The sequence below is a fragment of the Sinocyclocheilus grahami genome, unplaced genomic scaffold (assembly GCF_001515645.1).
Source record: "Sinocyclocheilus grahami isolate Dianchi unplaced genomic scaffold, SAMN03320097.WGS_v1.1 scaffold746.1, whole genome shotgun sequence".
Classification (NCBI taxonomy): Eukaryota; Metazoa; Chordata; class Actinopteri; order Cypriniformes; family Cyprinidae; genus Sinocyclocheilus; species Sinocyclocheilus grahami.
This window is the reverse complement of record NW_015505925.1, coordinates 222380-235515: the sequence shown is the minus strand read 5'-3', so window position 1 is coordinate 235515 and position 13136 is coordinate 222380. Positions and strand designations below refer to the sequence as shown.

The 13136-nt window shown below is 36.5% G+C and overlaps 1 protein-coding gene across 3 annotated transcripts in view; it reads right to left on the bottom strand.

The window, feature by feature from the left end:
* Positions 1 to 8562: 8562 nt before the first annotated feature.
* The window catches only part of LOC107560842 (glutamate receptor 4-like), a 112589-nt gene continuing 108015 nt past the window's right edge, over positions 8563 to 13136 (bottom strand). For 2 of the 3 annotated variants that reach the window (XM_016245109.1, XM_016245112.1), the window contains one exon: positions 8563 to 9672. In XM_016245109.1, the coding sequence (XP_016100595.1) occupies positions 9508 to 9672 (165 nt within the window). In that variant the 3' untranslated portion in view covers positions 8563 to 9507. Of the gene's footprint in view, positions 9673 to 11562; positions 11701 to 13136 lie in introns of all 3 variants that reach the window. The other variant, XM_016245111.1, reaches the window with a different exon arrangement.

The window sequence follows — 13136 nt, the reverse complement described above, 5'->3', positions numbered from 1 at the left end:
AGGCGATCTAAATTTAGATGAGTTTGTTTCTGTATTGGAACAGATTTGGGGAAATGTAGCATTCTATCACTCACCAATGAATCCTCTGCAGTGAATGGGTGCCATCAGCAAACCCTTGTTTATGGCCAAAATACGGGTCCATAATCCATAATAACGCTTCCTCCAGTGGAAAAGTCCATCTCCTGTTGTCACTCACATCAAAATCTTTCTCACCTGATTCAGATGAGACCACTCTTTTTTTATTTATTTTTTTAAAGATTTATATTTGGCGTTTTATGCCTTTTATTTAGATAGGACAGTAGGTCGACAGGAAGTGAAGTGGGTGAGAGAGAGGGGGGTGGGATCGGGAAAGGTCCACGAGCCGGAACTCGAACTCGGGACGCCTGAAGCGCAAAACCGCTACATGTCAGTGCGCTGCCCACGAGGCCATGGACTCTATTTTATCTGGAGTCAATGGTTTGAAGTTAAAATGTCTTAATAATAAATTTGCTTACAAACACGCAGCTTGTGGCTCCTCAAGATGTTAATTGATGGACTGGAGGGGTGTGGATTATTGTGATGTTTTTATCAGCTGTTTGGACTCTCATTCTGACGGCAATAGGTATATAATATAGAATCGATATCGTATCGTATCATGATGAAGTGGCCAGTTTACACCCCTAAAACGTATATAAGAAACTCTTCTGCTATCGGTGCCAATAGCCTTGTGGGCTGCGTGCTGATATATTGCGCCGTTGCGTAACGGTCGTCCCGAGATTGAATCCCTGCTCAAGGACCTTTCCTGATCTCTCTCCCACTTCACTTCCTGTCTCCTCTACACTGGACTATCATAATAAAGTTATAAACAACAAAAATAAGTCTTTCCGAGAGAGATCTGTTCAGATGTTACTCTGCATTATTTGAGATGAATGATTCTTTTACCCAATGCAGTTGGGAACACTGTATTCAAGGTATACTGTACATTTGATCAGCAGGGACTCAAACACATGACCCTGACATTGCTGTAATCTTTTATGCTGTATAGAAACAGACTGTGAGGTATCGCTAAAGATCATTCAAGGACAATAGCAGCAAAATGAGAGCTAAATTATTAAATATTTCAGAGACGATTGAACACTGAGACTAAGTAAATTACTTTTTTTATGCCAAATTTCACAACACAGAGTTTCCAACAAGCTTGGACTTACATGATTTACAATCTAAGCACAATAACTCCCCGCTTTGCTCTGATTAAATTTTTACTTAGGATATTACAGATCATCACAGATGTGATTAAGTTTCCAAAAGTTGCTATGGCGACACTCACACATGTTATTTTATCCATATAGGTCGTATTCTTTGTGCAGCAATAAACATGTTTATTCCTTTGAAGGCCTTGAATAGGTTAGCAGAAATATTGAACGTGCGCTTGTATTGCCCCCTCCTTGTTTAGAGCTGTGCGGTGATGATAAATGCTGTTTTGAGTCATTGGCTCCTCACTTCTGCGTATGGTTGCCGAGGAACACATCTTCACTGAGATCCGTTGCATGTGCACATCAAGTTAAGTTGAAGAGAATTTCTCTTCGGAGGACATTACTGCAGTCAGTAACCATTAACAAAGCATCATCAACACTGAAGAAAACTGTGGGGGATAGTAGATAACAAGGATTTGAGTATACAATTAATATGTTAAAATAATTTTTTCATAATACGTCAACTAATGTTAATTTATACTACTTAAAATGTCTTTATAAAGACATTTTAAGTAGTATAAATTAACATTAGTTAACGTGTTACGAAAAAAAAAATTATATATGAACATGACCTCTAGACTAAGAAATTATGTTGAATGAAAAAACATCTTTAACCAATTGGTGTTCAAGGAATATTTCACCCAAAAATTAAGATTTGCTAAAGAATTTACTCACCCTCAGGCAATTTAAGATGTAGATGAGTTTGTTTCTTCAGATTTTAAAACAAATCTGTCAAGGCATTTTAACTTTAAACCGTCACTTCTGGCCAAAATACAATACATAATCCATAATAACGCTTCCTCCAGTGGAAAAGTCCATCTCCTGTTGTCACTCACATCAAAATCTTTCTCACCTGATTCAGATGAGACCACTCTTTTTTTATTTATTTTTTTAAAGATTTATATTTGGCGTTTTATGCCTTTTATTTAGATAGGACAGTAGGTCGACAGGAAGTGAAGTGGGTGAGAGAGAGGGGGGTGGGATCGGGAAAGGTCCACGAGCCGGAACTCGAACTCGGGACGCCTGAAGCGCAAAACCGCTACATGTCAGTGCGCTGCCCACGAGGCCATGGACTCTATTTTATCTGGAGTCAATGGTTTGAAGTTAAAATGTCTTGATAATAAATTTGCTTACAAACACGCAGCTTGTGGCTCCTCAAGATGTTAATTGATGGACTGGAGGGGTGTGGATTATTGTGATGTTTTTATCAGCTGTTTGGACTCTCATTCTGACGGCACCCATTCACTGCAGAGCATCCATTGCTGAGACACTGATGCAATGCTACATTTCTCCAAATCTGATGAAAAAACAAACTTATCTGCATCTCGGATGACCTGTGGGTGAGTACAATTTCAGCAAATGTTTCATTTTTGGGTGAACTACTCCTTTACCGTGTTATTTCCTTGAAAACATTTCTGTAGTGTCTGGATGGTTTCTTGTTCTTTTTTTCTTTTGATTTTGAGGTGAAACATGCTCTTCACAGGTTTCGTGAGATTTCCTCATAAAGGCCTGTATTGTGAATGTATTCAGTGTTTATGAGTGTGTGTGTGTGTTCTCTTACAGTAGTTGTTTTCAGGCCTTGATGATCCAGAAGTGCAGTTGTTGAGTGCTGATTGGTTATGTGATTACATTTATGCATCTTATCCAAAGCAATTTACATTGCATTGAAGGTATACGTTTTTTATCATTTCGTGATCCCATGCCTTAGGAGTTTCATTCTAGAGCTCTTAGGCCTGTTTCACACATAAGCAGTGCATACTTGTTTTGGCAAGTAGAGTTTGAGTACTGTGCCTTTCCTTAATCTTAAAATGCCATACTGAACTTTAGCAGAAAATATGGTGAAAATGATCTGTGAACCTTTTTATTAGCATGACCTTTTACAACAGGCTTGTTCTTTGAATCATCTGGATTCAGTCCAGTTTATTTGGCAATTTACTTCAATTGCATGTAAAACTTGCTATGTTTTTTCCAAAAAATGGAAATGCATGTGCTGTTTTTAAACATGCAGACATTGAATAAAGTACAAAATCAATCGGCATGTCTACGCTGCTTGACAAACAAAAAGTAAAAGTAATAGCTCACTCATGATTTCATAATTTTTGTCCATTAGTAAAGGTAGTACTCCATGTATAAACCCAGAAATCACTTTTTTTGTATAGATTTGCAGCAGAAACACTCTCTGCGTGTGAAACGGGCCTTACGGTTCAGTTCAGCTTCTCTCTGCATTTCTCTAATCAAGTGGAAAACCAAAGCTGTCTGGTGACATGTTTTTTGTTTTTTCATTGGATCTCCAGTGAATATGTTTTCACGCTCAGATGAAGGTCGAGTATTTAAAGACAAAAGGTTTTTATGGGTGTTTAGTTTTGGTAAGCTGGTGCTGTCGGTGTTGATGGACTCAGAAAGGTGTGTCTTATTGTACTGTATGTGCATAATGGTGAATACATGGTGTGTGTGTGTGTGTGTGTTTGTGTTTGAGTGTTTTAAATGTATGTTCCTGATGTGGCAAAGCACAGAAAATAAACAGAATTTAAAGTATTGAAATGGCTTGATGAACCCAGTTTTCTCTCCTGTGTCCGATTGTTTCCTGTTGGAATAGGAAGATGTACACAACATTCTAAACTAGTTGTTTTTGTAGTTTAATTTCAATAAATGGTGTGGCGAGGACATTTTCATGGTAGTTTTATAGTGCAGTGATAGTTCTCAATTCAAAACATTAAGGAAAACGGACTTATATTTTCTCTTCTATGCTCACAAAGGCTGCATTAATTTAATCAAAAAATACAGTAATATTGTGAAATATTACAATTTCAAATAACTGTTTTCTATGTGAATATATTGTAAAATATGATTTATTCCTGTGTTGCAAAGCTGTATTTTCAGCATCATTACTCTAGTCTTCAGTGTCACATGATGAAATGGGATGTTGTTGAGATTCTAAATGAGCTGTTTTTGCAGTTTAATTTCAGTAATTAGTCATTTTTGTGTTAGTTTCATAGTACAATACTCATATGGCTCATATTTTCTCTCTCAGCCCAATTACTTTGAGAAACGTTATTTTGAATGCTTGAAACACACCATGATCCATCTGCTTTCAGATGAAAGGATGACTTCTGTACATGATATAATCATTTAGAAATGATCCCAACGGTGCAGTCAGGAAGCGTTTCTTATAGAAATGTCATCCGGTGTGTAATATTCTGTTCAGATCCGTCACAGCGTTTGCAGCTCTGATATCACTACGTTTACATGCAACCAAATAATCCGTTTGTAATCGGATTGACGGCTCAATCGGACTGAAAAGCCTTCATGTAAACACCTTAATCGATCCGATTGAGCTCGATCGGAATGAAATTTCGATCGGATTGAAGGGGGTGGTTTATTCCTTTTCTAATACGATTGAGAGTGCATGTAAACACTCGATCGGATTGAACCCCGAAACTGAAAGGACTGTGCATGTGCAATGACGCGTAAAGAAATAGCGTAAAGACGCATGATGCGCTAGAACGAACGGCTCTTCCTTTTGAATAAAGTGTTGTATAAATGCGTGTCCTGTCATTATAAAACTCTCCTTTCACTCGGCAACTGTGAAGTGGAGCAGGACAACCTCCCACCAATGCTTGTTTTGGATTCTCATCCACAGGCAACCCGTTTTGGGCGCAGGGAAGGGCATTTTTACTGCGTGATAAATATGAGCAGCAGGGCACAGTGGTTAATATGTATATTTATCCATAAATGGATTCATATAGCCTATATTTCACATATTATGATCCATAATATGGTTAAATATTAATTCTGCTGTTAAAAACAAATAAAGAAACCTTGTAGGAGAGTGGTTATTATGTGCAAACAGTGAGAAACTCTATATTTGTGCAGTGTGCGCACAACCCCAATCTATTCTGATTTGAAGCTTGTGACATATAAATGCACGCACATCAACCCGATCACTTTATTTAGCATGTAAACACTACATTCAGATTCAACAATCGGAATGAACTCAATCCGATTGAACCAAAAATTGTGCATGTAAACGTACTTGTGATTCAGCTCTCATCTCTAGTATTTGAAGCGCACCGAATGTCTGTATTTCTAACAGAAGTATTTGTGTTCGTCCAAATAAAGGCCATGGGATTGAAACCGAGCAGTCTGGGAGAAGGAGACGGGTTCAGAAAACAGCGTCTGATGATGTGGGAAGGAATGGATGGATTTCTTCCCGATGAAAGCGTGCCTCAGATGTGTCTGTCTGTAAGTGAGAATGAGCGGCCGTAAGATCTGGCCGTCGGATTGCTCTGTCTTTTTCTTTAATACCGTCTGAAGTTCTATTGTGTTTTATAAAGTCTGAATTAAGCCTCAGCCATCTTGAGAGGAAATATGTTGACGTCTACAGGGTCACTTCTTCTGGTTCTTCAAAGAACGCTCTTCTTTTTAAGATCCAAGTTAATATATAATATTTGAAGATTCCTTTGTATGTTGCATTTGGTGTTTAGGTAGTCTTCCTTCTTGGCAAAAATGTGTTTTGGAACATACTAGGTGGTCTGGGCTGGGCAAAGCTACACTGTAAAAAATGATTGTGATTTTAACAGTAAAAGACTGTAAAAATGCTACAGGAAAAACCTGTTAACTGGTTAACAGTAATTTCCATACTATATTCAGTGAATAAATGTAATTACATTTAATGTAATTTTACAGTAAAATACTGTTCGAAAATACAGTTTTTAGAAGTGAAAAAGAAAAAGTCATTGTATAATTTACAGTGACAAACCGTAAATTGACACTCCCAGAATTCCTTGCATGACACTTCATATTTGATGTTTTTTTTGTTGAAATAACATGTTTCTTAGTTTTTTCTTATTAGTTGTGTACATTAGGGTTTAATCTTACATCTAATGCTGTTAAATTAATGTTTATTGCATTATTTCAGTATCGTGTGTGTCACCATGATGGGGTTTAGTGTTTGTGTGAATGACACTGTACACCTTCTATATATAAGTATTGGCCTCCTCAGCTCGTAGAAAAGCTGTTTGTGATGAGCTTTGGTTCATCATGTGACTTTCTCATCACCACCAGTTTTTAGTGGTTATCAGTGCAGGTTCAAAACAGATATTAGTACTTCAATATGTTGGTTTATTAAAATTACATCAGTTAACGAAATACAGTATTTTATTGTGAATTTAAGTTAAGCCTGTAAAACCTAAAATGTTGCTACCGTATTTTTTACGGTGAAGGTATTTTACCGTAAATGTCACAGATTTTTTTTACAGTGTAGTAGACCATCTTGGATCAGCAACAAGTCAGTTGGTTATACTGTACCAGTTTAAGATATTCAAGGTGTTTTTAGAGCAATAATGATGTGTCGGATTGGTTGAGGTGCACAAACAAACACATTAATGTTTTGAAAGTTTTACAAAATAGTTTACTTATATCAGACTCTTGGGAGAAAATATTTTACCATAGCAAAATGTCACAGAGAACAAGAAAGTCATGTAGGTTTGGAATGATATGTGAAACCGGAGCACAAAACCTCAAAAGTCGGCACAAAAGTCGCTGGGGTATATTTGTAGCAACAGCCAAAAATACATTGTATGGGCCAAAATTATAGATTTTTCTTTTATGCCAAAAATCATATTCCATGAAGATATTTTGTAAATTTCCTACCGTAAATATATCAAAACGTAATTTTTGATTAGTGACATGCATTGCTAAGAACTTCATTTGGACAACTTTAAAGATGATTTTCTCAATATTTAGATTTTTTTTGCACCCTCAGATTCCAGATTTCAAATAGTTGCATCTCGGCCAAATATTGTCCTATCCTAACAAACCATACATCAATTGAAAGCTTATATATTCAGCCTTCAGATGATGTAAACATCTCAATTTCGAAATATTGACCCTTATGACTGGTTTTGTGGTCCAGGGTCACATATGAGGGTGTACAAGTCACTGTTTTGGAACATGGTAGATGGTTTCTAGCTGGTCATTGGCTGGTCCATGCTAGTAGACCATCTTGGACCAGCAACAAGCCACTTGGTTATACCAGTTTGAGATATCCAAGGTGTTTTTGGAGAATGATGTCTGTTGAACATGTTAATGAGCCAGTGCTGATGTGTCAGGCTGGTTGAGATGCACAAACAAACACATTTGTGTTTTAAAACATTAATGTTTGGTCCATGTTTGGTCTTTGGACCAGCAACAAGCCACTTGGTTATACCAGTTTGAGATATCCAAGGTGTTTTTGGAGAATGATGTCTGTTGAACATGTTAATCAGCCAGTGCTGATGTGTCAGGCTGGTTGAGATGCACAAACAAACACATTTGTGTTTTAAAACATTAATGTGTTTGTTTGGTCAACTAACTTTGTCCAGCCAATGACCAGTCTAGAGTATCTAGAAACTATGACTGAAGAACTTGTGAAGAACTACAACTGGTTTATCATCTGTGAACACCACACCTTGAACAGCACACCGAGTTCAATTACTCAATAACCCCAATTAAATTACCAGTTTCTTTTTTCAGCTAAATGAACATTTCTGGTAAAAAAATATTTTCGGTGGGCCACTAGTTAAAATACTTTCTATTAAACCAGATCAATAGCAAAGTCAGCTATAAGTAAACCATTTGCAGGTTGGTTTCCAGAAAATGTAGAAACACTTTGACACTTTGGTGGTTTTGATGGCATCTCAACCAGCCTGAATCATCAGCACTGACTCATTTGCTAGCCATTAGCTTCTTGTTCTCTGAAAAAAACCCATCTTAAACTGGTATAAACAGCTGTCTTGATGTTCACAAGTTCTCCAGTTTCTTTTACAGTTGAACAAACTTTACATATTGCAACTCTGGGATCATTTTGGACATGGGAGAAGCAGTTTAGACTGAACATTTTTTGTTTTTTGTTTGTTTGTTTTTTCTCATTCGCCGAATATTTTCGGTCAGTGAAATTTTGATTGCAACTCTGGGATCATTTTGGACATGGGAGAAGCAGTTTAGACTGAAAATTTATTGTTTTTTGTTTGTTTTTTCTCATTCGCCGAATATTTTCGGTCAGTGAAATTTTAGCGCATTACTAAATTTAACATAAAAAAGTATGAGTAACTTACAACAAAGTTTGTTGGTAGGCCTATATTTGTTGCAATTTAATGAACACTATACCTACATTTTTCATCATTTACTTTGTTTAAATATATTTTTAGTGTTCCACAGAGGAAGAAAATGATGTAAATGATGACAGAATGATCATTTTTGGCTGAGCTGTTATTCCAACTCCATTGGCATCAGATAAACCAAGGTCATATTTCATTCACACTGTCTGAATGAATGAAAAGAAAAAACAGTATTGTATAAATGTTCCAGTTTTATTTGAATCGGTGGGTACAAAGAGAAAAACAAAATAACGCAAAACCAAACACCAAAGGTGAGAATCGGGAGTCGGTGCGACCCCCGGTCACTGTGTGCAATGCGATGCGGTGCGACGTTCACATCCTACGCTCGTGTGTTTGTGCGAAATGTGAAATGCGTGGACATTCATTAAGGACAAAGACACGTACACACTGCGCTACATCGGTTATCAAAACAACTGTTAACAGAACAGATGCCATGGTCTCACATGTTTTAGTTCAGATGTCCCTCTATTATATTCTGTATATATATAATACTGTGTGTATATAAAAGATCTCTTAATTACAAGTCAGGTCTCCCTATAGTCATTATTGCAATGATTTATTATCTAAGATGCTTTATAAAAGAATCGTGTTCAGCTCTTACTACTGGTCTATTTACATTTCAGTCCAAAAAGCAAGCGGCTCCCGGTGGCATCTTGAAGAAATCCTGTCGAGATGATAAAAGGTGTTTCCGTCGTCCCCCTTCGTGGCTCCTGAGAGAATATCTACATACGGTTTAGTAGCTAGTGATTGTGGACCATGTCGTAAATACTACGTGATTTAATACAGGTTCGCTGATGTCGTACGGCTAATCAGGGAAGTGCGGCTAATGTCTCTACATTTACAGTTTACTGGTCGTGATTTTTCATCTCGTATGCGATGATGTTCGTCCCCAAAGTTAGGATAAGGCATCATGGATCCTTGATGCTCGCCAAGCGTTCGTATCCATGCCGTCCTGGCTCGTTTACAATTGTTGACGTCTTTTCCGAGGGCTGAAAGAGTGCGTTATCAGGTTAGTCGCGTTCGAGCCGGCGACGGCGTGCTTCTGCCATGGGTTGCGTGAAATCTGAACTTCGATTGAGGGGTAAGATGGTTTAAGGCACAAGGTGAGTTTTTGGTTTCTATGGGAGGTCGGAGGACACCACGGCGAGGGCGGGGCCATGTCGGAAGGAGGGGCCATAGTGCACGGCCTTAGGGCAGTCTGGCGTCAGGACACGCCCATTTCCCCCCAGGCTGCCTGTGATAGACAAGCGGGCCTTGTTTCTCATGGCTTCCGAGAAGGTGAGCTAGAGAAGGGGGTGGGACGAGAGGCGGAGTCAGAATACTTGGAACTCTCTGGGGGGAGGAAACAATATATGCAAATGACACAGTGACGTCACAACGGAACCACGCGACACATTCACATCGACAGAACGGAGAAAAGCTCAAGGCCGCCACACACAAATACAGAAAACATCTCAAAATGTACAACATGTCTAGACATCTGCATTTCTAACGCCAGCATGCAGCTCTTCGCTCGTGTTCCCGCTAAATCTAGGGATTTAATTGTACAGTGTCCCGTAACAGTCCACACTTTATATGTTCATACTGCTAATGTTTCGTAAGCAGGGGTTTGGAGGTCAGTCGGATATTATTCAGTATAAGTACAGCATTATAGATTGGTTTGTTGATGTCGCTAACAATAAAAGAAAGAGAAACACAACCAAACATCATTAAACCAACAGCTGTTTGATCTATAATGCCTTACTCGTACCAAATAACTCATTGCGCATAGCTGCTGTCTATAGCAGCGGATCTCAGCTGGTTTTGGTTTTATACCAAAGTTGTTTATTATTTTTAACCCTTGTATTATGTTGCACGTCAGTTCGGGTTTTGAGTTGTCGGAAATACTGGTTAACTCATATGGTTAACCAATACTGTAAAAACTGATTTAACATATTAATAAAAATATAATTATAATACAAAAAAAAAAGTAAGATAATTTGATCTACTACGTGATTTTCACTAAGAATTGAACCCATGATTTTGGCGTTGCGAGTGCCATGCTTTTATTCACAGATTAAGTGCTTTTCCACACTTCGGTTTAAAAAACATAACTGTTAAAAAAAAGAAGTAATGGTACTGTTTATAAAATGTACAGCTTGCGGGGAAAAAAAGTTTGTAAAAAAAATTAGATACAGTTTTAAAAAGACATGCATGTTTATTTTTCAGTTTGTAATGTGTAAGAACTATTCATGTTAAAGATTTACTATTTTACATGGTGATTTATAGAAGATTTACTATATTTTTGTTTTGTTTTCCATAGTGTGATTTTTGGTGAATTATATTGAATTCATTTAGAGTCCTAAAAATCCTGCCTAGAATTTTTAATGTAATGCAAGGGTTAAACCGTGTATTTGTTGCATAAATACCAGCCTAAGTGGCTATTTTATTAGCAAAAGACTTTTGCAAATTTATGCCAAAAAGTTGAATTCAATGCTTTTTAAAAGTGAATTGATTTATTAAGAAGATTATGTGGTTATTTGCATGCTATTATTTGCATTGAGCATTGCATTTGTCCATCAAAACGAGCCAGTTGAGAACCGCCGGTCTATAGCAGAGAGCTAACATCTCTAAATAACAAATAAACGAGCAGCATTCCTTTATAAAGTGTTTGAAGGTTGCATACCAAGATGTTTGGTTTGCTACTAATTTGTGCTCCTAATGCAATATGGCAGCTTTGCCCATGTGTGTGTGTGTGTGTGTTTGTCATCGTGTGCCGTTAATGCAGGTGTCTGAAACAGAAAGCCAACAGTGCAAAAACACCAGCGACTGCAGCCAGGAAGACCAAACCAATGCAATCCCAACACGTTCTAGTCAAGGCAGATGCCATACGAAAAAACAAAGAAAAGCGACAGAAATGAAGGGGTCTCTTTCAGAAGTGAACAAAGCAAGAAGGAACGCAAGTAAACGGAGGGATGGGAAGCTGTCACAACATTAGCAGACGTCTGCTGCAGCTATATGACAGACAAGGCTCAGGCCGAACCCCTACGACCGCAAGCAGGCTTTCTGTCCTACCCCTATATCTTTACTGCGTCAGAGCCGTACACGTTGTATCCCTCTCTATAAGTGGCTAAGTTCTGCACACTGTGCGTTGGGCTGGGAGCGGGGCTAAAATTCAGTTCGGCCGATTCCACCTTCAGTTTCTTGGCCTCGGCGCGGGACTTATAGCAAAACTCGACCAGGGCCACCATCATGGCCAGACCCAGGCCGCCCACCAGGATGTAGAAAACTCCCGCCACGTTGCTCAGGCTCAGCGCCTGCGAGCTCTTGTCCTGGAGCCGAGAGGGATTCGAGGGAGAAAAGAGAGCGTTAGAGAGGAAAGCGGCATGTTTACACATGACAGATATTCAATTACAGTTCATAATATGATACAATCAGCTTGAATTACTGGTGCCATGGATTTAACAGCATTACATTGTTCTGTTACACACAGAATGAAATCCAGTGTCATTTAGATTTTAAACATGAACTGAAGAGCTACGATTTAAATGAAATTATAATCGTTTTCGGCAGTTTAGCTTAGTTTGCTTGGTGATTTCTAAATAGTTGTATTTTTTACACTTCTATAAATATGTTTAAATGCATTTAAAATATCAAACTGGGAAAAATATTTATTTACAGCAAACTATTTAATTATCTAAATAATAGTTCATTAAAATAATAAATATTTCTCGTGTTTTGAAAAAGAAAAGAAACTAAATGTCTATTTTACACAGTATATATTTTTCATTAATGTCAATTGTTTAATTATTATGTACATAATTTGTATAATGAATTATTTTAAGTATTAAGGAATAATTCATTATTTAAATAATAATTAAAACAATTTTTTTCATTTTGATCTATGCATTTTAAACATATTTTAAAATTATTATTTAAATAATATATATATTTTTTCATATTTCTCTTATCGTTTTGTCGATCTGGATCAGCATTAAAAAAAGGCCCCATATTATTTTTATTTAAATTATAATTAATTCAGATGATTAATTATTTAAATATATAAAAATATATTAATAATTGTTTACTTGAAAATTATTATAATATTTAAAAATATTTAAAAAATCTATATTTTGCTCTCTATAAGTTGGCATGAAATAGCGGTATGAAATCTTTTACAACCATCAATTATGTTGACCTTAATCAGAATTTAGAGAAAGAAAAAAAAACCAATCTTATACAAAAAATACAATCTTATATTTATTACATTTGTTTGTATACTTCTATAAAAATGTTTCAAATGCATTTAAATTACAAAAATCTATCAAACTGGGGAAAGTATTTAATGAAACTAATTTAGAGAAAGAAAAAAAAACCAATCTTATACAAAAAATACAATCTTATATTTATTACATTTGTTTGTATACTTCTATAAAAATGTTTCAAATGCATTTAAATTACAAAAATCTATCAAACTGGGGAAAGTATTTAAAAAAAGAAGTAATGGTACTGTTTATAAAATGTACAGTTTGCGGGGGAAAAAAGTTTGTAAAAAAAATTAGATACAGTTTTAAAAAGACATGCATGTTTATTTTTCAGTTTGTAATGTGTAAGAACTATTCATGTTAAAGATTTACTATTTTACATGGTGATTTATAGAAGATTTACTATATTTTTGTTTTGTTTTCCATAGTGTGATTTTTGGTGAATTATATTGAATTCATTTAGAGTCCTAAAAATCCTGCCTAGAATTTTTAATGTAATGCAA